At 37.7% G+C, this 27,905-nt stretch overlaps 1 protein-coding gene across 1 annotated transcript in view; it reads right to left on the bottom strand.

The window, feature by feature from the left end:
• The window catches only part of IQCJ (IQ motif containing J), a 155,040-nt gene that overhangs the window by 75,360 nt on the left and 51,775 nt on the right, over positions 1-27,905 (bottom strand). The window contains exon 2 of the mRNA XM_074192719.1: positions 27,444-27,476. Within this exon, the coding sequence (XP_074048820.1) occupies positions 27,444-27,476 (33 nt within the window). The remainder of the gene's footprint in view (positions 1-27,443; positions 27,477-27,905) is intronic.

Genomic DNA, 27,905 nt, shown 5'->3' with positions numbered 1-27,905 from the left:
AGAACGAAACGAATCCCATTCTAAACCTGTACACTGAAATATGAGTTTATAAGAGTGAAAGCAGGAGTAAACATGATACTTATTCTGTTTTTATTTGTATGATATTAACAGTCAGCATAGAGGCAGTTGTTGTGTAAAGGAGAAACTGCTGGCCTGGGAGATAGGATGACCTGGGTTCAAAGTCTTGCCTCTGACACTTCCTGTCTGACATAAGATATGTGAAGGAGCATGTCACCACACCTCTTAGTGTCCCCAGATAGTTCAAAATTACTAGTAGTTACAGAGCAGAAACAGATCTGTATTGGCAAAGAGATTTTCCTCATTAAAATTCCCAACTCCAATGAAATCACATCTAAAAAAAGCAACATGAAAGCTAGGAGAATACATCTTCACTGGACTTTGAATAAGAAGACCTAAATCTGGGGTGGCTGAGTGGTTAAGCGGATAGAGCACCAGCCCTGGAGTCAGGAGTACTTGAGTTCAAATCCGACCTCAGACACTTAATAATTACCTAGCTGTGTGACCTTGGGCAAGCCACTTAACCCCATTTGCCTTGCAAAATCCTAAAAAAATAAAAAATAAAAAATAAAAAACCCAACCCAAAGAAGACCTAAATCCTCTCTCTCACATTGGCTGGGTAATCTTGTATGAATCACATAATCTCTGTAGAACCTGATTTTTTTCATTTGTAAAATGGGGCTAATAAATTTGGCATACCACACCTTGTCAAAGGGTCATTTTAAGGAAAGCATTTTGGAAATGAAAAAGTCATGTAGTTATGTTAATATTACTTTCTGTCCTGTCTTATTTTCCTTTATTAAATTATAGCTTCTTTAAGGGTAAGATACCATGTATGCATTATATAATATACATTATATTATAATATATATATATATCATATAATATATATATATATATATCAAATAATGATCTAATCAATGTTTCTTGCACCAGTCATTAGTTAAGTCCATTATATGTATATATGATGGATGCTTAGTTGATACTAACCAATATCAGGTGGGACTAGGAAGTAGGTACTAACTAGTCCCAGGCCCCAGGATCAGCAGAATGAAGTCACATTTACAAGAAATGCTCTGTTTGATGGGGTGTGCCTACCTTCAGCAACATTATCTAAACGTGTTTTCTCACACTTCACAAAATTGACTGAATGACAAAACAGTCCTATGATGATGACCAGTCAGCCATCCTGCCCCTTTCCTCAATCCCCACATCAATTTAAAAGCAAAATTGTTATTCTAGTTTATAGGTCCTAGGAGACATTGGCAGCTCTTTTAGAAAGTTCATCTTGTTAGATAGGAAACATCTTTTCCAGAAGAGCAGGAGGATCGCTCTGTAGAGGAGTGACCTCTTCTCTCATGGCGTTTGTTGAACTGAGAGAGCAAAGCCTTATGCTACTTGAAAGAAGATTCTTTAAGTCCAGGATTATGTGCGGTGAATGACTTATGGTTACCTGTAGCTCGTGTCTATTGATTTCCAATTCTCAATGAAAGAGACCAAAGAATTTTCATGCATGAATTTGGTGATGCTACCTAATGGTGTCCTATTTCATCCATGTCTCTTCACTATTTATTCTGAAGATAATATAGGAATCAGATGCCGCATATTTAAAGAATAGTAGAAAGAATGAATATCACATCTTACTTGGATGTTCAGATTGGACTGGTATCTCTCCTAACTGCCACCTACTTATTTCTACAAATAATTGATTTGCCTATGCCAAGGCAGGTGATATGAGAACAATCTGACTGCAATGATTGTTGGTTGATTGGGATTAGGGGGCTAATGGAGGACAGAGAGGGGGCTGTCCTTTCTTCCTAATCAACATGATGTGCATCCCTTCCGAAGGTGGAATAGGTGGAAGAAAATGACTTTCTTTCATGGAGGTCTATCACTCATTGGTCAGGGCAACAGCCCACTCCTGTTAGAACAAACTCCCACAGAATTTGCCTTAGGAGATGAAGTTATTTCCATGTTTCAATGACCTTTACCTTCCCTCCCATGTACTCCCCCAGGATTCAGGTTTCTCTTGGATGAGTTCAGTCAGATTCTTCTTTTAATGCTTCAAAGGTCTGTGACTTTGCTAGTGAGGGTATTTTTAATATTTATGAAGCTCATGACAAGGTTAAGTGTGTTACTCATGGTCACATAACTATCAAAATCTCAGACCCATTTTTTTCCTAAATCCAAATGTGACATGCTTTCCATTATATCAAACAAAATGTGTTGAATGTCTACTCTTTATAAAATATGGAGTCAAAGGGAATATATACACAGAGGCATATACAAACCAATATTATATATGTACTAACATGTATGTACGTGTGTAAATATATATGTTCATTTCCCTTCCATCCATTAATCAATAATCATTTATTTTAATCAACAGGCATTTATAAAGCACCTACTATGTCCTAGATTCCCAAGATACATAGCTAGAACCCAAGCAATCCCTGACCTCAAGGAACTTAAATTCTAATAATTTTACTGCTAACATATGGAGACACACATCTAGAGCAGAAAGATACAGAGGAATTTTAAGGAATTCCAGACTCTAGCAACTAGGGGAGCCAAGAGAGGCTTCATGTAGGGGACAGTAGTTAAACCAGATCTTGGAGAAGCAACATATTCCGATGGGGTGGGTAAAAAGAGGCAAAGAATACACCTCTGTTCTCCTCCAACAATACTTAGCATAGAGATGGTGCTTAAGAAACTTTGTGTAATTGAATGTAGTTCTAAAATTTAGTTCCAGTAAGCCCCTTGGAGGAAGCACTTAATTTTATTTCTATCATCTCTTTTTCTACCACCCACCATAGTGCTAGCATAAAAATATAAAATATATCAAGTATATAAAATACTTGATAGGTATCTAATTATTGTTTGATAAATTAAAAATGTTTATTGAGTGGATAAGTCTTTTAATCTTGCTATGCATGTTTCCTCATCTATAATATGAAAAGGCTGGATTTACTGGACTAAAAAATTTCCTTCTAGATTTTTTTTCTGTATTCAGTCATTTCCAACAATTTGTGACCAAAATATTCATGAAGTTTTCATGGCAAAGATATTGGTGTATTTGCCATTTTCTTCACCATTGAATTAAGGCAAACAGAAGTTTAGTGACTTGCCCAGTGTCACATAGCTTGTAAATGCCAGAGGTCAGATTGGAACTCAGGTCTTCCTTGCACGAGACTCAGTGTTATACCCATTAATCCATCTAGCTGTCACCTCCTTCTTGCCCTAAATCTATAATAGAACCAAGGTGCATAATGAGTTTTCATTAAATGAATAGAATTAAAATATTTAATTTATCTCTATTTTTAAAAGCATTTAGAAAGGAGAAAGGATCCTCAAACAAATCAACAAACAAAAGACACTTTTCTCCCTCACAAAAAAAGACCCAGGGAGCAGGTCAGCACATAGTCACCTCATTGTCTCCTAGCCTTTCTGTACCTAATTTGTACCAGTATAAAACAGAATGAAGATGAAACTACTCAAAACTCAGAGCACTCAAGAATTTGTATGTATAGAGGAATATCTTTTCATCAATATGTATGTATTTACATGAATATGTACATAGAAACACTATATAGAAATAACAACATAAACTTGAGAGCCTTCCAAGAGAAAAAACATAGTTTTGTGAATCTCTGGGATGGTCTCAAAATGCCAGTCCTGTATTTGATCTCTGTGAAAGATTTACCCAATCTGATTTCCATCTATTTGATTTCTTCAGGAAGTGAGAAGAACAAGGAAATGTAATCAAATCTGCATTGCTTTGATGTTCAGATAGCCAAAGTGCCATGTTCTTGTGGTTCTGATATTTTTCCAGTTATGTCCAACTCTTCAAGACCCCATTTGGGGTTTTCTTGGCAAGGATGCTGGAGTGGTTTGCCATTTTCTTTTCCAGATCATTTTACAAATGAAGAAACTGAGGCAAGTGGGGTTAAGTGACTTGTCCAGGGTCACATAGGTAATAAGTGTTTGAAGCTGGATTTGAACTCAGGAAATGAGTCTTTCTGATTCAAGCCCAGTGCTCTATCCACTGTGCTATCTAGCTACCCAAAAAAGTACCATGAGCCTATAATAAGTCATGAGCCCAAGCTCTAGATAGATAGATGATATAGATGTAGGTGTAGATAGAGAGAGATGTAGAGATAGAGATGTAGATATATGTATATGTGTGTGATATGTATATGTATGTGTATCTTGACTTCACATCCCCACTTAAAACCCTCTTACATGGATGCTACCTAATGATGTCCCATTTTGTCCACGAAACTCTCAACACTACTGTTTGTGATTACACTGCATTGCAATCAGATCCCCAAAATGTAAGGAGTACTAGAAAGAATGAATACCACCCCTTACTTGGATGTTCACAATGGGCTGGGATCTCTCCCAACTGCCATCTACAATTTCTACAATTAATTGGTCTGCCCATGTCCAGGATCTCCCCATTCCCCTAAGACACTTAATCTAACCAGGATTTTGGTGATATGAAGAATTCCAGGGGAAAAATTCCCTTAGTCAATGAAGAAGTATGAGAGTTCTCTGCATCCTCTAGCCTTAGAAAGTTACCTAAAGCAACTTGCATAGGATTCTAAAACCAAAGGGGAGACTTGACCAGCCCAGGGAAGTGCTTTGTCCTTTTTTTTAAGCCATGACATCAAGGAGGTGATGCCATGACAAGCACATGAATTGGATTTGAGGAAGGGGTGGGGGTCTGTGCCAAGTCACCAGCCTCACTGACTCCCCCAGAGTCATCTGGGTCCAGTGGCCAGATGTGAATCAGGACGACTAGAGATGGTCCTGGATGTGAGGCGGCCAGTTTCAAGTGAGTTGTCCAAGGTTTCTCAGCTAGTAAGTAGCAAGTGTCTGAGGTAGGATTTGAACTCCCATCCTCCTGACTCCAAGGCCAGTGCTCTATCGACTATGCACAGTTGACTGAGAGCAAATTCCTTAAGCACTCTGAACCACAGACAACTCTTTGAGATATATGACTTGAGTTGTAGATGGAGTGCAATCTGCAAGGAAATTCCCGATAACTGATCCTTCTTAGTAACTACCACAGGGAAAGGCATATAATTGATCAAAAAAGGGGAGTTGGTTTTAGATCTGTAGTTACATGGTTCTAGGGGATTCTCCCATAAGAAAACTCCTGCTTAAAGTAAGGTCAGCACCTTCTCCAGCCATGGGGATCTCAGGGAGTTGTCTTGATTATCAAGAGAGCATGGAGAAAATGTTGAACTTGGCCAGGTTCACATAGTCAGTGTGCATCCAAGGTGGAACTTGGACCCTTGTCTTCCTGGCTTTGGGGCCAGATCTCTATCTAGTAAGTCACTCTGCCATTCAGGTGGCTCTAACAAACTTTAAAACCAATAGTTATTAAACATCAATTTGTAGCAGGTACAGCACTAGCTTCTGGGGATACAGAGACTAAAATTTAGAAAGCCCCTTCCCCGAGGAGCAGAGATAAAGAAATAGAAGAAAATCTGCAAGAAAAAAAGCTCACTAGCAAATGGGATGGGGGTTTAGGGCAGCGGGGAGGAAGTCCCTGAGTTGAACTTTAGTGAAGGAAGGTTAAAGAGTCTCAAAGCCACATCTGAGGAAGTGCAGAATTTCAGGCATGGGCATGGACTGTGTGGATGGCCTGAAATTAGGGGAGTTTTTATATTGAGCTTAGGGAAGATCTTAAAGGGAAAAGGGAGTTCATGAATGAGAGGATTCAAAGCAAGTTTAGGGAGACATATTGTAGTCAGATTATAGATGTTCTCAATTATCAGACTGAGGAGTATTTTTATTTTATCCAAGAGGCACTAGGGAGTGCCTGTGAGTTCTGAATAGGGGGTGGTGTGTTTAGATCTGAGCCCTGGGTACGTTTCTGTGGCCACAGTGGGGACGTTGGTTTGGAGGAGAGAGAGAGAGAGAAAGAGAGAGAGAGAGAGAGAGAGAGAGAGAGAGAGAGAGAGAGAGAGAGAGAGAGAGAGGCTTAGGCAGGAAGCCTAATTAGGAGACCATTGCCAGTCAGATGGGATGTGCTGAACCAGGGTGGTGGCCTTCGAGTAGAGAGATGGAAGGAGAAAGGTCCTCTTCTGAAGCAAAGCAATACAATAAAGGATGGAAGCATGCATAGCACTGAGTTGTGGTTCAAAGCTAATTTTAGCTTTAATGAGGCCAAACAAACTCTGTTGCTACGGGCAGTCAAAAGGATCTCGGAAATATCCTCCATCTAGTGAATTTTCTGCTGCCATAGAAGTCATTGTAATGAGATTAGCCCCACTAAAGATCTCCTTAAAAAGAAATGAGGTATTCATAGCAGCTCAGCTGAACCTTAGTAGTGGGCTGGTACAATCCTTGCATTTTTACAAATGAGAAAGCTGAGGCTGAGAGATGAGGTAGAGCCTTGGGCTTGGATTCCCCCATATCCTTTCCAGTATGTCAATCTTGGGAACTTGCAAAGACTAATAAAGGTTGAGTGCTTATGGGAAACTGGTAAAGAATTAGTGTTTCCATGGTAGAATTAGACTTTTATACAAATGCTTCTAACCTTCATTGTCCCATAGGAAGACAAAAAGATCAATTTTATTTCTTGCTCTATCAGTTATAAAAATGAAAACGGCAGCTCACTCCTTCAGGTTGTGTGTGTGTGTGTGTGTGTGTGTGTGTGTGTGTGTGTGTGTGTGTGGAGAAACATTTTCCTCTAGCCTATATAATACTTAATTGAAAGAACAATCAACCTATTTTCTCTCCTTGTGTCACCTGAGGCAGGATTGTATCATAGGAAGCATTAGAATAGCCCCAGGTGTGGAGGGAGAATGGGCTGTCATTCACAGCAAGTAGAAATGATACCACATGGTGGAAATGATGGAGCATTTGGACCACATCTTGGAGAATATTTTTAAAAGCTATAGATTTTTCCAAGATGAAAATGGAGCAGCAAGAAGACTTTGAAACTGAAGCAAAAAGTTAAAATATTTTATCTATAAGTTGTTTAAGAAATTGATTTTTTCACCCTTTCAAATTTGACTGATTGCTAAATTAGCAGTTCAAAAGAAGAAAAAGGAAATGAGCCTCTCAAGAGATATGCAGGGAAATAGGGAAAGAGTCTTTAAATACAGCAATGCCAAAGAGGATGACTAAGGAAAACATCACACCTTTATTAGGTGGAAAACCAAGGCTAATATTAGATGGCATCAAGAAGACGGATGATTTCAGTGAGTTTTTTTAGCTGCTCAGTCTTTGCAGAGGCAGCTAAGGGGAAATCTGTCATCAACACAAGGTTAGTGGAAGCTCTCTGCCTTGGTGGATTATTACACACAGGGCCACTGTCTCTCACCCAGATGAGTAATGGGCCACAGCAGGTCATACAGACTAGGCTTTAATACTCAGGATTCCCTGATTCTGCCAGGGTCAGTTGACTTCTCCCTTCATGATCTAAAAACCAACAAATCACCTCCTAAATTGAATATTCCAAAACCATGTTAAAACAGGTCAAGGCAGAGAGAAAGAACTGATAATTAGGAGTAGAAGAAAAACTGAAAGAAAGAAGGGAGAGAGAGGGAGAGAGAGAGGGAGAGAGAAAGAAAGAAAGAAAGAAAGAAAGAAAGAAAGAAAGAAAGAAAGAAAGAAAGAAAGAAAGAAAGAAAGAAAGAAAGAAAGAAAGAAAGAAAGAAAGAAAGAAAGAAAAGAAAGATCCATTGGATAAGAAGCTGAGAGACCTGGTTTTGGGTCCTGACTGTTCCACTCATACATGGGGATGACCTCTGTAAGTCATGTGAGATGACTGGGGTGGTATGACAGCAAGAGGGCTGAATGAGAAGGCATATGAAATCCTAGCTCTGTGACCTACTACTTCTGTCATCTTGGATAAGACCCTTAACTTTTCTAGACCTCAATTTCCTCAACTACAAAATGAGAGGGTTGGAATAGATTACCTCCAAGGTCCCTGCTGACTCTAAATCTGTGATACTGTGACCTTTCTGGACCTCACTTTTCTCATCAATAAAATGAGGCAGTTAGACTTTTATAAATTTTATTTTCAACAGACAAAGATTTTTTTCAAATGAGTGGGATAAATTAATTTTCTGTATTCTTGCTCTGAAGACCCTGGAGGTCCAAAGTCTGAAACAAATTAAACCAAGGCTGAAAATTATTTAAAAATTAAACAGATGATAATAGTAGAATTATACTTCAGGCTAATGATGTTCACTGTTATTAGACTCTCTGTTATGCTTTTATGTGAGTGAAAAGATTCTGATGTGACTAACAAGTCTCTATATTCAGGATGTGACTTCCAAACCTGCGTTCACCACTGGGCTGCTCAACTTGGGACCTCTCCATCACCTCCCCATTTCTTTTCTCCCTCTCACTTTCAGCCTCCCTTCCTATGTTGTCTTTGATTAGAATGTAAACTCCTTGAGGACAGGGACTATCTTTGTTTTGTATTCCTATTTCTACTTGGTCTTTGTAATTAGAACAGCATCTGGCCCATAGTAGACTTGCTAATTAACAGCAGACTGATAAACAAAGCTACTCTAATTACTGACTTCAGTATTCTCCATATTCCCCGAAATTTCATTTTAAGTCTTGACAGTGGTTCCCCCAGGGTTCCACTGCAGCCCATATGTTTGGAACCAGCCCCACCCAAGAGAAGGCAGCTGTGGCCTACAAACATTTCATATATATATATATATAAATTTAATTTATAATAATTTATAATAAATGTATAAATCATATATATAAATAAATAATATCAGAACCACAGGATCTGAAATCTAGAACTGGAAGAAATCTCAGAGGTCAGCTAGTCCAACCCTCTCATTTTACAAAGGAAGAAACCGAGGTCAGTAGGGCTTAATTAACTTGCCCACAGTTACAGGACTAATAAGTAGCAGAGGCAGGATTTGAACTCAGGTCTTTGACCAGTGTGTCTTCCACTATACCATTCAATTTATGGCATAGGAAGTATTGTGTAAGTCCCTGAGAAGTCAAAGGACTTCTTCACATTGACACATACAGCTAGCATGTGTCAAAAGCAACCCTTGAAAACCTGTGTTGCCTTGGGACTCCAAAGCAAGTTCTCTGTCTACCTACCCAATTTATTCATCATCATTGTCATCATCACCCCAGAATGAGGACCTGCATCCTGAAGATTATGGGATTGTTTGGCATCATGTGGCTTTTTAGGAAATCAAAAGAAGCCCTCATGGCCCCTGAACCAGGATCAATGAGTATAAGTTGCAAAGATGAAAATTCAGCATTGATGTAAGGGAAAAGCTTTCTAATAGTTTGGGAAGTCCAAAAAGAAAGTGACAAGCTCCCTTTTCTGAACATCTTCAAGGAAAGACTGGATAATGGCTTGTCCTATAGAAGGGGACATTCATTCAGGCATTTGGCTTCAAAGGCTCCTTCCAGCTATGAGTCTGATGCTAGGTGAGTGACTTCAAAACTCAAGGGGAGGATGACAGCAGACAAATTTGGACATTTGGGGTTTTATACGGCCGGGGAATCTTACATCCCATTATCCTCACACTGACCCTGACCCTGACCTTGCAGAGCTAGGACTGGTGAAGAAAAATGAGTTTGGCCTTCTCAGGAAAGAGGAATGGCAAGGTTTCTGCAGGTTCTAGATAGTCTAAGTCACCAGGGATATGACCTAAACTCCCAGCTGTCTTAACATTCTCTGGAAGGATGATTGTCTTGTATATCTCCTATGGACTAGGCTGAACTAGGTGAGAATGTAATCTTATATGGATTAACTTCAATATATAAACCGTTTTATATTCCTAGATGAAACTGTAGGCTCCTTGGGGACAGAAGCTATTCATGTTTTATTCATAAAAGAACCTCCCACAGACTCTAGCACAGTTTTTCAAAGGCTTCAATTCAATTTCCCAAATACTTATAAAGTTTCTACCACCAATAAATCAACAGATATTTATTAAGAACCTACTATGATGGGGTGGCTAGGTGGTGCAGTGGATAGAGCACTGGTCTTGGAGTCAGGAGTACCTGAGTTCAAATCCAGCCTCAGACACTTAATAATTACCTAGCCGTGTGGCCTTGGGCAAGCCTCTTAACCCCATTGCCTTGAAAAATCTAAAAAAAAAAATGAAGCTACTATGAGCTAGCTACTGAGAATCCAAAGACAGTCCCTGACTTCCAGGTGTTAATATTCTAACTATTGGGGTAGAAATTGGAAATGTTACTATTTGTATACATATAAGAAAATACAGAATTTGACATTGAAAATACAAAGTTATTTTTGGAACAAAGAGCATACTAACCATTAGGAGAATCAGGAAAGTTTTCTTTTGCTGTTTAACAAATGTTGATGAAGTTGAACTGAATTCTGGGAATAATTTTTCTGAGCCTTCCCAGAGCTACAAATCTGAGATAGATTTCCATTTCAAAATGCTTCAGATTGTAGCTCTCTATAGAGTAAAACCTCTTAAAGTGGAGTTGGGAAATGGGATGGATATACAGTAATAGCAGAAAGAGTCCTCCCCTGCTTCTGAGCAACCACTTGTATGTGACTCTTCAGACATATGATTGATTGGGACTTGGCACTTTGGTATAAAGATGAAAAGATGTGGTGCTTTGATATGATGTGGAAAACCCTAGGTAGCCTCTTCTTCTTTCCTCTTTTCCTATGACAATGATAAAGGGTTGGATGTTGGGTAAAAAAAAAGAGATAGTTTCCTTCTCTTTCTCTTCTCTCTTCCTTCTAGTTCCCCTTCTCTTTTGGTCTCTGGGTATCTTTTCTATCACATATGAGTAGGTCACCATCATTGTTCTCAACATGGGCATGTCCTTAAAAGCAGCTACATGTGTTGATGGACTAAGACCCCTTTTATCTTCATGATTATTTTTTAAGCCTGGACATGTCCATATTAAGATCAATGATGGTGACCTAATCATAAAAGGAGACATGAGATGGAAAAGCCCCCAGACTAGAGTCAGAGGATCTGAGCTCAAATCCTACCTTCCACAATTCATACTTCTCAGGAAGTCACTTCACCTCCTTGTGCCTCACATTGCTATTTTGCAAATAAAAGGGAAAAAGATGGTCTCTGAGGGCCAACATGAGATCTATGATTTCATAAATTCACTATTCTTGATCCAAATGGCATTTGGCCTTAATCCCGATGACCTAGTATTTGGTAGAGAGATCAAGACAGTATAGTCCACATCCCTAAAGCATTTCTCTTATCATAGCAATTTTTTGACTCATTTCAGAAATGAAGGAACAAGTACTAACATTTCCTATTGACTCTGGAAGCCATTTTTCTAAAATACTAAATAATTCTGTTGGTACAACCTCAAATTCAAGGACTATGTTCTTCCTTTCCAAATAAATTACACTAATGCTACTGTCTTAGGCAGTTGGACTGGCAAGGCCATCAGAAAGGATGGCTGAGGGAATATGACCCAGAGGCTGATGGGTGCTTGACCCATGTTCAAAACTGCAGATTTGAAGGCAAGGTTTTTATTGATGAAGTCCTGGCCAAGTAAATGTGAGGAGAAGGGAGAGAAAGAGGACAGAATCTGTATAGGCTGCTCCTGTCTGAAATGAGACTGCTGGCAAATGAGCTCATTACTCAATACTACAGCCATTTAAAAAGAAGGTAGCTGTGATTGTGTGGGGTAGCATGTGTATGTGTATGTGCATTCATACATATGTGTCTACATATGTTGTTTTTAGCACTGAAAGTGGTTGCCTAGCGATTTGTCCTTGCTTTATATGATGCCATCATGATTTCCACCTACTGCAGATAAACATCAATAAAACAATTTCTTTGGATATGAGAGAAATAACAAAATGAAGTTCCTCAGAATGAATTCACACCAAACTTGCCTGATGAAGACTCCCAAAGACACATATTCACTTCTTTAAAAGAAAATGTATCTCAAAATTCACATATGGACAAAAATATAAATATATAAATACACATATTATTTCAAAATGTACTCTAGCAAAATGAAAAGTATTCAGTTTTGCTGAAAAAATTATATTCATACATATTCATATATATCTGTATATATACATATGTGTATTATATACCATATACCTATATCTATGTATGCATGCATGCATATCCACATATACTGACTCCTATGATGGTGTTCTATCATGAATTGTCTTGAATTTCATATGTCAATCCAGCTGGTTGACCATAAATGCAGTCAAGGGAAGGGAGCACCCAAGGCACTTTATCTCAGAGATGTGACAAAAATAGCATGCATTCTGAATTACTTTCTCCTCTGACCTGCCCCTGAACCAGAAATCAGCAGCATTTAAAACACATCTTGAGGTTCCCCAGAGGCCCTGTTGAAAGGTTGTTCCAGGGCAGCTAGGTGGCCCAGTGGATAGAGCACGGGCCCTGGAATCAGGATGACCTGAGTTCAAATCCAACCTCAGACACTAAATAATTACCTAGCTATGTGATCTTGGGCAAGTCACTTAACCCTATTGCCTTGCAAAATTTTTTTTTTAAAAAAAGTTGTTCCTAGAAGAGGTAAAATATATAAATGACTGATGATGTTGGGAAGTATCACATCCCATGTTTGGTTTGTCAGTTTGACTACCAAGAGATTTTTTTTTCCTGGTTCAGAATAGATCTGACCAAGACCTCAGTCATGAGAGTTTATAGAAAATTATGTCAAAATTTGTTTGTCCAGAGAAGTTCATCAGTACTGTCTATCAGTCTCATGACAGAGTGCTTACCCGGGTTTTAGATAGTGGATGATGCTCTAGAGATTTCCCAGCATCCAATGGAATGAAACAAGAATGTGTCATCACTCTCATACTTTTTAGCATGATGCTTTCAGCCATATTATCAAAGACCTTCACTGAGGATGAACAGGGCCTCAAGGTCAGCTACCATACTGATGGTAAATTCTTCAACTTGTAAAAGCTACAAGTCAAGACCAAAGCAGAGGGAGTATTGGTGCATGGTCTTCTGTTTGTAGATGATGGTGCACCAATGCAGCCTCTGAATCTGAGATGCAGCAAAGTATGGATCAATTCTCTGGTCTAACAATGAACACGAAGAAAACCCAGGTGCTTCCTCAGTCAGCACCAGACTTTCCACATGTGGAACCAGAGATTACAGCAAATGGAGAAGTTGGGAGGACTGCTGACAAGTTCACTTCCCTTGGCAGTGTCCTTTCCTGGAAGGTTCACATTGACAATGAGGTTGACCCATGCATTTCCAGAGCTAGCTCAGTTTTTGGAAGACTCCAAAAGATAGTGTGGGAGAGAAAAGGTATTAGACTGACGACAAAACTGAAGGTCTACAGGGTCATTGTGCTAATCTCATTGCTCTTTGCTTGTCAAACCTGGACAATCTACCAGAACCATGTCAGGAAACTGAATCACTTCCATTTAAATTGTCTGAGGAAGATTCTGAAGATCACCAGGCAGAAGATCCCAGACACTGAGGACCTTTCTCAGCTAAACTGCCTAGCATTCCAACATTATTACAGAGAATGCAACTATAATGGGCTGGTCACCTTAGAATGCCAGATGTATGTTTGTCAAAAAAAACTATTTTATGGAGAACTCCATGAGAACAAGTGCTCACAAGAGGGTCTGAAGAAGTGATACTAAGACACCCTGAAGGTCTCATTGAAGAACTTTAGAATTGACTGTACAACATGGGACACACTGGCACAGGACCACCCAGCATGCCATGCCCTCATCAGAGAGGGGGCTGTGCGCTCTATGAGGAAGGCAGAATGGAAGTTGGAAGTTGCTCAAAGGAAACATGATACCCATGTTCACATGAACTATTTGTGTCCGATCTGTGGTAGAGCATTCCGAGCTTGTATTGGTCTTATCAGCCACAGTTGGACACACTGTCATCTGTCTCAAACATAATGATGTCATTTTGGTCTTCTTTGATAACTAAGGACAAGAACCATTTTTCTGGTTCATAGACACCCAGAAGCAGTGACTCTTCAGCCATAATCCTCATATTAAAAGAACAGGTTTATGCTATAAGCATGATTGATATAAAGATATTTGGCATAGCCGGCAATTTTATACATTCACATTGTGTATTAAATAGAATCTTGTGGCCTCACTTAGGTTTTCTACCCTTATTGTAGCATGATGAAGTAGCTAAAAGAGAAATAACAACCCTTGGTTCTGAAGCTAAAGGACCTCTATTTAAATGCGACCTCTTCTCCTTGGTGGCTGTGTGACCTTGCCCACATTCCTGAAACTCTTTGAACTTCCTCAAGAGTAAAATTGGAGGGGTGAGGAGCAGAAGATAGATGCCTATCATTAGATGACCCCTAACACTTCAAAATCTAATGCTCTAAGATGAAATATCATTTTAGTGTGATCTAAAGACCTAACTTAAAAGTTAAATTTTAGAATATAACATACTTGTAAGTTGGTTTTTTTTTTTAATTTTCAAGAAATAACTACCTAGGTATAGTTTGAGAACTTTATCGCTACTTCTTTTTAATTAATCACAGGAAAATAGAACCTGGTCATTTCCACAAAAGTGATTTGAAAATCTCTAAATTTACTCTCACATTTTCTCTTGAAGTCAGAGCTGTGAAGTATTTTTCAGGAGCCCCAGGACTTCAAATGTCTTTATGGAATCTCACACTTGATGGTTACAAAAAGACTTTCATGAGGTCTCTCTAACTGGTGTAAGTAATCTTATTCAGTGGGTGATGTTCAGTATCCTGGCTATTTATTTCATGAGACTTTTTCACCTAAAGAAGAAATTAACTGAAAAAGAAAAAAAAATCTCTCTAGTTCCCTAGTCTTCAATACACCCAAGACCCCATTTGGGTTTTCTTGGCAGAGATTCTAGAGTGGATTGTCATTTCCTTCTCCAATTCATTTTACAAATGAGAACACTGAGGCTAACAGGATTATGCCCAGAATCATATGACTAATAAATGTCTAAGATTGGATTTGAACTCAGGCTTTCCTGACCCCAGGCCCAGCACTCTATCTACTGCATCATTTAGCTACCCTTAATCAAGAGGAGGAAGATGTATCTTAACAGCAGCTGATCTGAGGGTCTTTATATTCATTTCACATGCCTTAGTTTACTTTTCCATCACTTAGATTAGGCCTGAAACCAAAGAGTTCCTTCCATTCAATTGAAAAGGAAAATTATAATCACATTAGGTGTTACAATATTGGGGGGAAAAATACCTGATACAGATATGTTGTAGAGAGTCTTTTAAAGATAAAAAATGAAACTAGATGGGCCTTTGAGTTTCACTGAAACTTCATGAATATGTGAGGAATTATTTCCAATGAGGAGTGAATGATTTTGTAACCCACAAAGTAGAAAGAAATCTTTCTTTTCCCAATAGGATTCTTCAGCATAACTTCCAGGTAGCTGCTAACATGAACTGGAATGTAATATTTCATTAACCATTCTCTGACTTAATTCTTTGAGAGAAATGCTTGGGTTTTATTTCTAAAAAGTGGGTTTATTTTTTGCATCAAGCATTATGTTTTGGAAATTTCTAAATAGAAAACATATGACTCTTTTTAAAGAGTTAAGGCCATTTTTATGACATCTAATATACAACTGTCAGATACACAATCCTACTTTCTATCATCTTAGAATAGGTCATATCTACATACTCTGCTACCAAGGACTGTATCCCATCTCAGCTTCCCACTGCAGTCTAATAAATGCCTCTCTTCTTTTCCCCATTTTTTGGTATTTATATACTCAGAAAATGCAGACTAGTTTTTTTTTCATTAAACAAAGGAAAAACAGATAGGAAGGCAAATCTTCTGGAGAAAAGATAATCAAATTCATGACTAAGTCAAATAAAAATGACTTTTTGATTTTTTGCTATTACAAAAAATCCCTTCTTTGAGCCAAAATAAGCAGGAACTGGTATCTCAATAGAGAGAAATTATAACAAGAATCCATGCAGGGGCTCTTTAAAACCTTCCCCAAGACATTGCCTACCACATCTCCTATTGTATCTCTCCTGGCCCTTTTTGGAATTTCAATATATTTCTTATTAGTAATATATACTAGCAGAAGCATCCAAAGATGGTGAGAGAAGTGAGGATCTTGGAGATTCAGAATCAAGAGGGCTCTGGGTTCCAAGCCAACCCAGACTCTAGTTGTGTGATTACAGGGTAAGTCCCTTAATATCTCTCTTCCTCAGTCTTCTCATCTGTAAGATGAGGATAATAAGAAAGAGGGAGGAAACAAAGATTTATAAAGAGCCTCCTATGTTCCAAACACTGCACTAAGAACTTTATAAACTTCTCATTTCATCCCTATGATGATGGTGGTTGGTCTTGCTACTTATGCAGAGCATTTATATTGTTATGGGGAAAGCAAAGAAGACAAATGACCCAGTCATAGCCTTGGAAGAATTTACTAGGTAAGGTAAATTTACCAGGACCAAAATGATAAAATGATGTCAGAGTCAAGGTGCAGTGGGTCCAACTCTGACTGATCAAAGCAATCTGAGCTCAGAAGGTTCTACCACAGGTCAAACAAAAGTCCATATGAATATTTGAGGTCTAAATGTCTCTCTCAATTTATATATCTCATGTTTCTATCTCATTTGACCCCCATAAAAATCGTGAGAGGTAGATACTGTCATTATACCAACTTTGCAATTGAGGAAGTGGAGACAGTCAGTGTTTAAGTGACTAACTTGAGATCAAATTAGAACTAGAGTCTTTTAGGAGATCTAGGAGTTGAAAATTATTTTTTTAATAATACTAAGATACTGTTTACCTATTACTGTACCCTTCCCTTTATGCAGTTAGATTTTCTTCATACACTTCAAAGAAAACAATGTGTAACAATGTTAAATGAAAAAGCAGATAAGAGAATCTGTGTCTATTTAATCAGACATTAAAGAGATTTGCAAAAATATGTAAAACTATCTCATTATTCTTAACACTTTTGTTTTGCAAAATATGTTTTTTTACAAAATGTACCATTCATATTAACAAACAATTCATTATCACTTTTTAAATAAATTCATAAATATTTTAAAATTTATCAGTTTAATTTGCAATATGGTAAATATCAATAGTTATAGCAACCAATATAAACAAAAGCTTTTGTGGCTCCTCGATAATTTTTAAGAGTTTAAAGGGATCCTGACACCAAAAAGCTTGGGAACTGCTAGCCTAGATAATGATCAAGGACCTTCAGGTCTCTACATTGATGATCATATAAATCTTAGGGAATGGCCTAAGGCATAGAGAGGTTGAACGATTTTTTCAGGGTCGCACAGCAAATATTAGAGACTGGCGTTGAACCCAAATGGTCCTAACTCTGAATTCCAGTCGTTTTATCAGTAAGTGCCTCATGAGATCACAAAAATCCTCTTAAAATTAGGAAGGTTGGAATAAGATACAGAAACATGGAAAGACCATTATATTTGAAGTCATTTTATTTAGTATTTAAGGCTCAGATCTGTCTCTTTCTTGCTACATGCCTTGAGATCCCCCATTTGACCCTGAATTTTTTTCATCTGTAAAAATGCTTTTGTGATCTATGATTTGTTTAGCATTTTAAGACTTTCAAGGTACTGTAGTACCTTATAAAAATGATTTCATTTGATTTACCTCACACCAGCCTTGGGAGGTAGATGCTATTATTATCTTCATTTTGTGGATGAAGACACTGAGGTACACAGAGGTTAGGTGAGGTGACTTGCCCAGGACCACCCAGTTAGTAAATGTCTGAGACTGGATTGGAACTTGGGTCTTTCTGCCTCCAGGTCCAGTACCCTCCACTATACAATTTAACTGTCTCTATTAATTCAAATTGAAACTTATAAATTTATAGGATGAAATTCAAGAGACACCATGACCAAAACATTCATGGACAGCCAATTCAGTGATGAGCATCCCAATCTTAGGTAGGTTAGTCCCTGGCCAAGAGCCATACAATCCATCACCCAGACTATATGTCTGTGAAATAGGGATAGTAATTGCTTCCACAATCTACTTGACAGTGTTATTGTGAGCCCAAATGAAACAATGTGTGCAAAGCACCTTATAGACTGTAAAATATTTCATAAATGTCAACTGTTATTTTCATTTTTAAGATTCAGGAATAGCCGTAGACTAGAAAATTCTTCCATTCATTCTCTTGCTCAACATGAACATGCTATTTATGCAGAGCATTTATATTGTTAGGGGGAAAGCAAAGAAGACAAAGGACCCAGTCGTGGCCTTGGAAGGATTTGCCAGGTAAGTGGAAAAAAAAGATAAATGTACATAAAACCATTAGAGAAAGATTCTAAAACAACATAATACTGAATGTGATTATCTCATCAGGAGATGCCTCCTGAAATCTTGGCTCAGTTACTTACTAGTTGTGATCCTATGGACAAGTCACTTGACCCTTGCCAGTTTTGATAATGAAAGTGTTCCATAAAACATAAACTGCTCTATATGTTTAAGTTATTATTTCCATGATGTGGTTTTCTATATATCACCTCTCCCTCCTTCAAAATGGTCATTGATAGGCTTTCCCCCCCCTATTGCCCACAGGAGAAAAATAAAAATTTCTTTATACATATTACCTACAAGTATATATACATATTTGTGTGGATAGATGTGTGTGTATATATATATATATATATATATATATATACATATACATATATATATATATCATACATCCATATATATAAACACAATAGAATAGACAGAATGATAAAATTAAGAATACCTTACTTGGAATCCTACATCAGATATACAGTTAGCTATACAATAGAGGTAACTGTCATATCCACCTCACAGAATGATTATGGAATCAAATGAGATAATACATGCAGAGTGTATGCAAATCTTAATGTACTATAAAAAGTTAGCTAATAATAGATTGCTCTCATATGTATATATTTGTATTCACACATATATTTTATATATCTATATCCATACATCCATACAAACATATTTGAATTTGTTAGAATGAAATTGCAAGTCCAGTTTTTATACATTCAAACATATTTTTGTATCAAGATGTTTGTATGTATAAAAACTGAACTTGTAATTTGTATGGATATGTTTATATGCATAAAACCTGGATTTGTAATTTCATTCCCACAGGGATCCCTGAAAGACTTTTGTATGTAATTTTCCTACTTCTAATATGCAGAAAGAAGATTTGAACTTAGTTGAGTCTTCTAGACTCAATGACCATACACTTATCCACTAGGTTATCCTGCCTCTCATGGCCATGGATCATAATTCATATGTGTGTATGTGTGAGCATGTACCTGTTTATTAGTGGATCAAGAATGGTACCAAACCTGTTTCCTTTAGATTATCAATGGAGTCTATTGTGTTGCTTCAGAATCCAGACACAGTTCTAACATTGGACAAGCTGGATAGGAAGAACCTGTTCCCCAGAAATTGTATTCTAAGTATTCAGTATTAGTGTACCCCACCATCCATGAGAAACATTTACAAACAGGCTGGCCAGGTAAAGCATCAAGCAAGTGGTGAATTTGGAGTCATGTAGAGCCTGAATTCAAATCCTACCTCACTCACTAGTTGTGTGATCTTGGGCAAATGACTTAACCTGTTTTATCCTCATATTTCATCTGTAAAATGGGACTACAACCTCATAAGGTTGTAGTGAGGGTTAAATGATATTATATATATATATATATATATATATGGTAATCCTAAATACTCTATATAAATGTTACCAATGATACAGATGATGATGATGATGATGATGATGATGGTGATGGTGATGATGGTGGTGGTACTCGTGGTAGTGGTGGTAATGATGACTGAATATCAATCAGACAACAGCTGAAATGAAGATGATCAACATACTATGGATTGTAGTCAACATTAAAAATATATGAATAAATATAAAGATTTTGTAATTCACCATTCATTCCTACTATTTTAAATGTATCTAAGTTCACTGATATTAAATCAAATGGATAAAAAATTAATCTGAACTGATGAATTTTTTGTGGTAGAGATTCCCAGCATGGAAAATCACTTCATCAATATAGATTAGAACCTTGATTGTAATTTTAGACTTAGAGAGCCCCTTGAAGGGCATTGAGAGGTTAAGTGATTTGCCAGGATTACACAGTTAATATATGTGTCAAGACCAGGGCTTGAACCCAGGTTTATGGACACCATGGCAAGCCTTCTATCTCTATTTCCTGTTTCCTTTCTAATTAGGCACAGAGAAGCAATTTGGATCTGTGACTTAAAACCTGAAGAATTCGCTTATTTCTCTGTGTGTCTTTTTTGATTAAAAGAAAAATCAAATGACTAAGCATTCCAATTTATTTTTGAGGTCAACTATAATCCATTAGCAAGTATTTATTGAGCTGCCATATGGTGCATAGCACTCCACAAAGATCTTCTTAGCTTTGTTGTGTAACTAATAAACATTACAGTAAAGTCTCATATGAACTTGATGAGTTTTATTATGACTAAATTTCTAGTTGCTTTCTAGAATTTCAAATGATTTACAAGTTTCTGAAATGTTAGACATTTAATATTTATAAAAGTCCTAAGGAAAATGGTAGCTACACTTGGGTACAATAAAACTAAAATAGACTGAGGGTGATTGGAAAACTCATTTACAGTATTTATACACAAATAACAATGGAGAGGGTAATAAAAATGAACAGTTCTTTCTTAAAATACTCTATAACTTGAGTACTTTTGTAATTCAATAACAGAAATATATTAGGGCAAATCAATTTTAAATGAGTCAATAAATAATGTCCCACGTAAAATTCTGACAGTGCACACACAAGAGGAAAGGAGATTCCATTAATGTGGGGCAAGAAGAAGTGATTAATTCCCCTTATTCACCCCCACACTAAAGGAAAGACTGAAAGAAGCAGCTAGTGTAGCTCAGACCAAAGACTGTACACAAGTGCCTAATAAATGTTGTTAACTGGCAAAAAAATAAAAGAAATCCTTTTTTTATCTATCACCATTGCCTCTTAAAATGAGAGAGATATAAAAGTGAGAGATTTGGGAATTAAAGTGTTTTTTAAAATAGTCATTTACTTTCTTCCTTCTATATTGAATCAGCCTCAAAAGTCAATCAACTAGCATTTATTGGGTGATTAGTCCAGGTGGGATTCTAGGCACCGATAGAGACCAATACAATACAATACAATACAGAGACCAATACAAAACAGTTCTTACTCACAAAGAGCCTGCATTCTATTAGGGAAAGCAACACAATATATAAGTGCCAGTTTTATTCAAATAATACAAAGGGGGTGGGGAGATTGGATTGGTAGCGGGATGAACAAAGGAGTCCTGTAGATGATAGCACTTCAGTCCAGCTTAAAGGAGCTAATGATGCCAAAAAAATGGCTAATAAAGCCCTTTTTGAGAAAGTAGTCAGTAATCACATAAAACTGAGGGATGCTGGTATCATTCCTCAATAGATAAATAGTCAAAGGATATGAGCAAACAGTTCTCAAAATACAAATTGCAAACTATTTACAACCATTGAAAGAATGCTCCAAGTGACTAATTAGAGAAGTGTCAATCAAAGCAAACCTAAGATTTCACCCCACACTCTGCAAATTGGCAAAAAAAATGACCTCCGAAAGGCAAAAGTAATGTTTGAAGGACTGTGGAATGATAAGCACACATTCATCAAAAAGTAACATGCATATATTCTAAAAAATTGTGATTCACAATAATGTAATATAATAAAGTAATATACATCATAATAATGTAATATACATATGTATGATAGATATGATATAATAAAACATAATACTTGAATAATGTAATATGTATAAATATGGCTTACTAGAGGCTTGTTGCTAACAGGGTCAGTGCCCTTTGACACAGCCTCCTGCTCTGAATTTTTCCTTCTGATCTGCAATGCATGGGCTAGGAAGCCCACAATCAATCCTATTAAAATTCTCTTTAAAGAAGGGTAAGAATATGACAGGAAAAGGCATTCTTTGGCCCTCCTGGGAGTAAAGAGCATGGGTTATAGATAGGAGTAATAAGTATGAGTTATAAACAAAAGTAAAGAGCATGGGTTATAGATGAATTGAGCTTTAGCCCACAGTATTTGTGACTTCCCTCTGCCCACTGTGACTTTGGTTGCTCAGTCTCTGGGCCATAGCTGTTTATTCACTGGTTCTCCTCTGCATCCTGGAGAACGAGCTCCCCATATCAGTAAATTCTCGAAAAGGGGCTTGAGGTTGTTTTCACCAGTTTTCTGATTTTATTTCATTTTCTAAAGCAGTTAGTAGGGAAAGAATATGCTTACAAAGCAAGATGGATATTAATTAGCTTGGTCATTCTGCTTCTCATGAATTATTAAATTGACTTTCTGGCCCAAAATCAGTAATGAGAATACCACTCTAACCCCATCTCTGCTACCTGTCGAAAAGTTGTAATCAGAGCCAAGGTTCACCCACAACACGCCAGCTTTAAGGCTAATTATGTCCTCCTTACCGAGGCCCAGAATCTCAGCATGGCTGAGGAAGGTCCTCAGAGAGCAGAAGAGATAGAAGGACCAGAATTTATGAAATGAATGTGACTATCCCTGAACCAGGAGAAAGACAAAAGAAGAAAAGGAGGTGCTGTCATGGTAAAAGAATTGATCACTCTCTATTTGTGAATATCTTCTGGATACTCTGTCCTCAGTGGGAGGATTTTTTGGGGGATGGAAGGTGTTTGACACTGCACCCTCCCTGGTTCTCCTCTCTATCTGTCTGACATTTCCTCAGTCTCCTTTATAAGAGTTTCATCCATGTCATACTCACTAACCATGATGGGGGAGGAGGGAGGGAGGGGAAGTGAAAGGCATGTGAGAGGAGAAAAGGAAAAAGTCATCTATTAAATGCCCGCTATATTCCAGGCCCTGTGCTAATGCTTTACAAACATTATTTCATTTGATCCTTACAACAACGGTGGGAGGTAAATAGGCGTTATTTTTAATTGTCTTCATTTTCCAGATGAGGGAAATGAGGCTAACAGAGAATTGTCCAGGAACACACGGATGATAAGTTATCTAAGGTTAGATTTGACTTCAAATCTTCTTCACTCCAGTTCCAACATTCTATCCACTGAGCTACCTAGCTGCCTTTTTCCTGTCCTGGGCCCTTCCTACCATGAGCTAGTAAACCATCTCAGCAGACAGGCTAAACCATGTTGAGGGCCAATAGCTTCAAATATGTTCATGAGCTAGGGAAATGTCTCCTCCAAGCATGTAAAGACTTCCCTCAGGGGAATGAACAGCTGAGAACAATTTGTTCCATGGCTATGAAGGTGACTGAAGCAGATGCTATAGAGTACTTAGAGCCTGGTCAAACATCAGAGATGCCAAGGTATTCTGCTGCAGTCCATCGCTAGTCATCTTGACTTTTATCTTGCCACTGCTTCAATTACTAAGGAAAAGTGAGACTGATGACTGCAACTTTGCCTCACTTAAATCCAATTTATACAGGAGCCAAAACATTACCCATATCATTAATCCTCTTCTAAAATGAAAGATGAACAACAAGAATATCATACTTGCTGGTATGTCATTAGATCTCTTCTAAAATGAAGGAAGAAGGACAAGAACATTGTACTTGGTGGTATGTCATTGATCCTGTTCTAAAACGAAGGATGAACAAGAAGAATATCATAATTGATGGTTTGTCATTAGTCTTCTTCTAAAATGAAGGATGAATGTCATTAGTCCTCTTCCAAAATGAAAGATGAGCAACAAGAACATTTTACTTGGTGACCAATAGTTGCTATGGGTTTGATTATCATTTCTATGCTCATGATTCCCTCCTCTATTTATCCAACCCTTTGTCACATCACTGACTATTGGACACTTCAGCCTGGATGTCTCATGTGAGCTATCTCCAAATATTTGAAAGGTGGGCATGTGGAAAAGTGACTGGTTTCATTCTGCTTAGTTCCATAGGGGCAAATAGAAATAATAAGTTGTAGAGAAGTAAATTTCAGTTTGATATAAGGGGAAATTTCCTTATGTCATTTAGAGGAAAGCGTTGAACAAGCTTTTATCATTATATGCTTACCATGCGCCAGTCAATGAGCTAAGTTCTGGGATACAAATAAAAACAAAAGAACTATTCTCTGCCCTCAAGGAGCTTGCCATGTATTTGAAGACACCACCCAAAAGGAAGCTGAAAACCAGGGGGAGGCAGGCAGTCAACAAAGGTCCATGGCGCTTGGATGTGATTTTAGAGTCTAGAAAACCAGAAGCAAAGTATGGAGAGGAATGAAAACTGACTAGCCTGGCTTTTTCCATAAAAAGGAGGCCCCAGGAGGAATTCACTGATGACAAGAAAAGGGCAGACCAGGCAGTGTAATATTCCATGGCTAGAAGCCCACAAATGTAATCAGATGCTGTAGGTGAAGACCATAGCCAAAATTAGATGTTCTGGTACAAGGGATCTCCAGGAGCTGAGGGAAGTTCCAGTCTGAACTGGCAACAGAGACATGGTTTTAGAGTTCAAAAAGTCAGGAAGAGAGCTGGGAAGGAAAGAGAACAATACAAAAGTAGAACTGACCCCTTCCAAGACAGTGGGTTTCCCATCACTGATGTGAATTTGGGACAAGGAGAAGGTTTGGCCCCATAGACTAAGTGGTCATTAAAGTCCTCTGTAATTCTTAAATTCTGTGATTCCCTAAAAGATTCCGTGTTTGAGTTATAGCCATGCTACTAGCTAGCTATACAAAACACAAGACCTAGAATGGATAACCCTTAAAATCTCATCTTATCCTTAGATTGTTTCAAGCTGAAATTTTTGACTGCCTCATCCCAACACTTTCATTTATCCTAAAATGCCTCTTTTGAAGGCATCAACAAATTCCAAAATGGTACCCTGAAAGGGACAATTAGGCCAAGCTGGCCAGCTTCCAGGGATATGCTCCCTCCCTGCCTTTTCGAGTAAAACCTAATAGCCAAATATAGGCCGGTAATGCTCAGCTTTCTGCTGATACTATCCTGCCCGGAAGCTTCTAGGAGGTGTTCTGAACAGAAAAGCCATCCCATTTAAAAAAAAAAAAAAAAAGGAAGCAGCATGTAAAACCATAAGAAAGGTGCTAGTCCCCTTCACTATCAGAAAGAACTATATCTTATATGAATAATTCAAAAACAGCTACAGAAAAATGATCCTGGGTTTATATGGAAATAGAAAAACCTCTGGAGTCTACCGTTCCTTTTATTATAGCCTGGTTCACATTGAGTACTGTTTTCTCTGGGGTTATTTCTTCTCTAAATGTGCAGTCAATAAGGCAAGAGCTGCCTCCGATAGCTCCTGGGCGACAGCCTAAAGAGGAATCATTTTTATCTTCTATTCATTTTCACCTTGTAAATTATTCATTTACATGGATTGGGCAATTGGGTGAAAATTAAAAATAAGCAAATTAGTCTTCATTTGTTTATGTTAATTATTCCATGGGCTCAGTAGTTTGTATTATGAGATGTTCTGAGGGCTGATGCTTGAGGCTAAAGATCTGTGTTGGCTCTGCAGACATGAAATAATAAGCATGGCAGGACTACCTTTCAAGAGGGCTTTAGAAATGGGGCACTGGTGCCCAAATGGTTGAACTGTCATTATGGCTGACATTCAATGCCTTAATTACTGTACCACCTCAGGTCTGCTTCATGGCATATTGAAAAAAATATATACTCTGGTATTCCTAAGACACAGATCTGAATTTGTCACACAGAGTACATATATACCTTCCCCACCTCTCCCATAGTCCCACGTTGTTGTTACAATAAAATACAAATCTCTCAGAGGAGTAGAGAAGCTGAATATCAATTGGAGAGCTGAAGGACCTGGGTTTAAGTCTTACTTCTGATATACACTGGCCATGTGAGGTAGTCTCAGTGCTCCAGGAAACCAAGATTGTTTGTTGTAGAGAAATTGGTGACCTGTGTTGGCAAAGGGAGTTTCCTCACCTAGGAGTTCCCTATATTAATGAAATGGCAGGTCCAGGGGCTTACCTATTCCCCATCCTTGCATCTAAGGCAACGAATATTCCCTAATCCTTGCTCCTACATAATCTGTCCTCCAAATATTGCTCCAGTATTTTCCCCATTATTCTCCTCTACACATCCCACATTTCGGAAACCTTGCCTCCTAACTCTTCCTCATGACATAGTCTATCTCTCCATATGTGGAATGCGTTCTCTCCTCTCTGCCTCATGAAATCCTGGTTTCCTTCAAACTACATCAGGTGCCACTTCCTCCAAGAAGTCTTCCCTGATACCCCTAGTTATTAGTAATCTCTGGCTCTCAAAATTACCTCAGAATATGAGGAACTGGGGGCTCTGCAGAGGATAGAGTATTGGGTCTGGAATCAAGAACATTCACCTTTCTAAGTTCAAATCTGGTATCAGACATTTATACAGACAGGAGGACCTGTTTGAGGCCTGTCAAGGGAAATGAAGAATGCTCATTTGAGAATATTTTTGTTAACAACAAGTCAATTCATCCCATTTGTCTGTATCCTCATCTGGGAAATGAGCTAGAGAAGGAAATGGAAAACCACTGCAGTATCTTTGCCAAGAAAACTCCAAATAAGGTCATGAAAAATCAGACACAACTTGATCTATACTTTTGATTAATCAATAAAAATAAACTTAATATTTATATAGTGCGAAAAGTTTTTGAAATACTTTGCAAGTATCTTCTCATCTTATCCTTACAACAAGCCTAGGAAATAGGTGCTGTTATCTCTATGTTACAAATAAGGAAACTGAGGCTGGGAAAGACAAAGGGTCACACAGCCAATGAATTTCTGAATCCAGATTTGAACTTAGGTCTTTCTAACTCCAGGTTTGGGGCTCTATCCACTGTGCTTTCAAGGAATCATTTACTGATGTTTTTCATATGAAATATTCCAGTTATCCATACCTACCCAATAAAACGTAAACCCTTAGAGATAAGAGATTTTTTCACTTTTCTAATTTATCCCTAGTTCTTGAGATATTGCCTTGCACGTAGTAGCCAATTTATAAATATTGCATTAGATATTTACATAGAAAGTCTGAAGTTTATGTAACGATGCCATTATTCATTGAAATGAATATACTCAGAAAACTACTGTTTTTCCTATCCCATTCTGTACAAAATGCAAAATATATTTCATCTTTCTTAACACGTGTTAAGCACCAGTATATCAAGGATAGGAAGCATTAGTGTGAGAACTCTCCCCATCAATACATATAGCAATCTGCCTATTCATTATGCGGGGTAATATTGCCTAAGATTTGGAATAGTTAAATGACTTGTCCAAGATCACTGAACCAGTATGGAAGCAGGACTGCAACCCATCTCCCTGACTTCAACCCTAAAATGTCATTGTCTCTTTCCAAAAATTGTTTAAAAAATTATAAAATAATGACCAAAAGTTCAAAGAAGAATTCTTTTGATAGCAGAAGACATACCTTCCAAGTGGCTTGTACAGACAGGAGGACATGCTAGAAGCCTGTCAAGGAAAATTAATTTGAAAATATTTTTGTTACTGGATTACTTGATCTATGTGAGAAAAATGTGATATTTAAAATTTCAGTCAAAGCTAACAGAAATGTTCCAGTAAATTCATAGTTTATTTATAAAATTTCCCAACTCAGTCTATTCATAGTTTATTTATAAAATTCCCACTTAAATTATTTTATTATCCTCTTCCTATTTTATATAGACAATCTAATCTGAAGAGAAGCATTTTGAACTAAAAACTGATCAACCATTGAATCCCTTCTATTTATAATTTTTCCTTTAAAATCTTTTGTTGATGCTTTCTGCTTTGTACATTTGTCATTTTCCAACAATTGTCTCTGCGTCTAAATACTCTAACATATAAGTAAAGCCAGGCAAACAACTGAATCAGCCATGTCTGAAGATGTATT

This window comes from Macrotis lagotis, chromosome 6 (genome assembly GCF_037893015.1).
Source record: "Macrotis lagotis isolate mMagLag1 chromosome 6, bilby.v1.9.chrom.fasta, whole genome shotgun sequence".
Taxonomy (NCBI): domain Eukaryota; kingdom Metazoa; phylum Chordata; class Mammalia; order Peramelemorphia; family Peramelidae; genus Macrotis; species Macrotis lagotis.
Note: the sequence above shows the minus strand (reverse complement) of the source record. Positions and strands in the feature narration are given on the sequence as shown.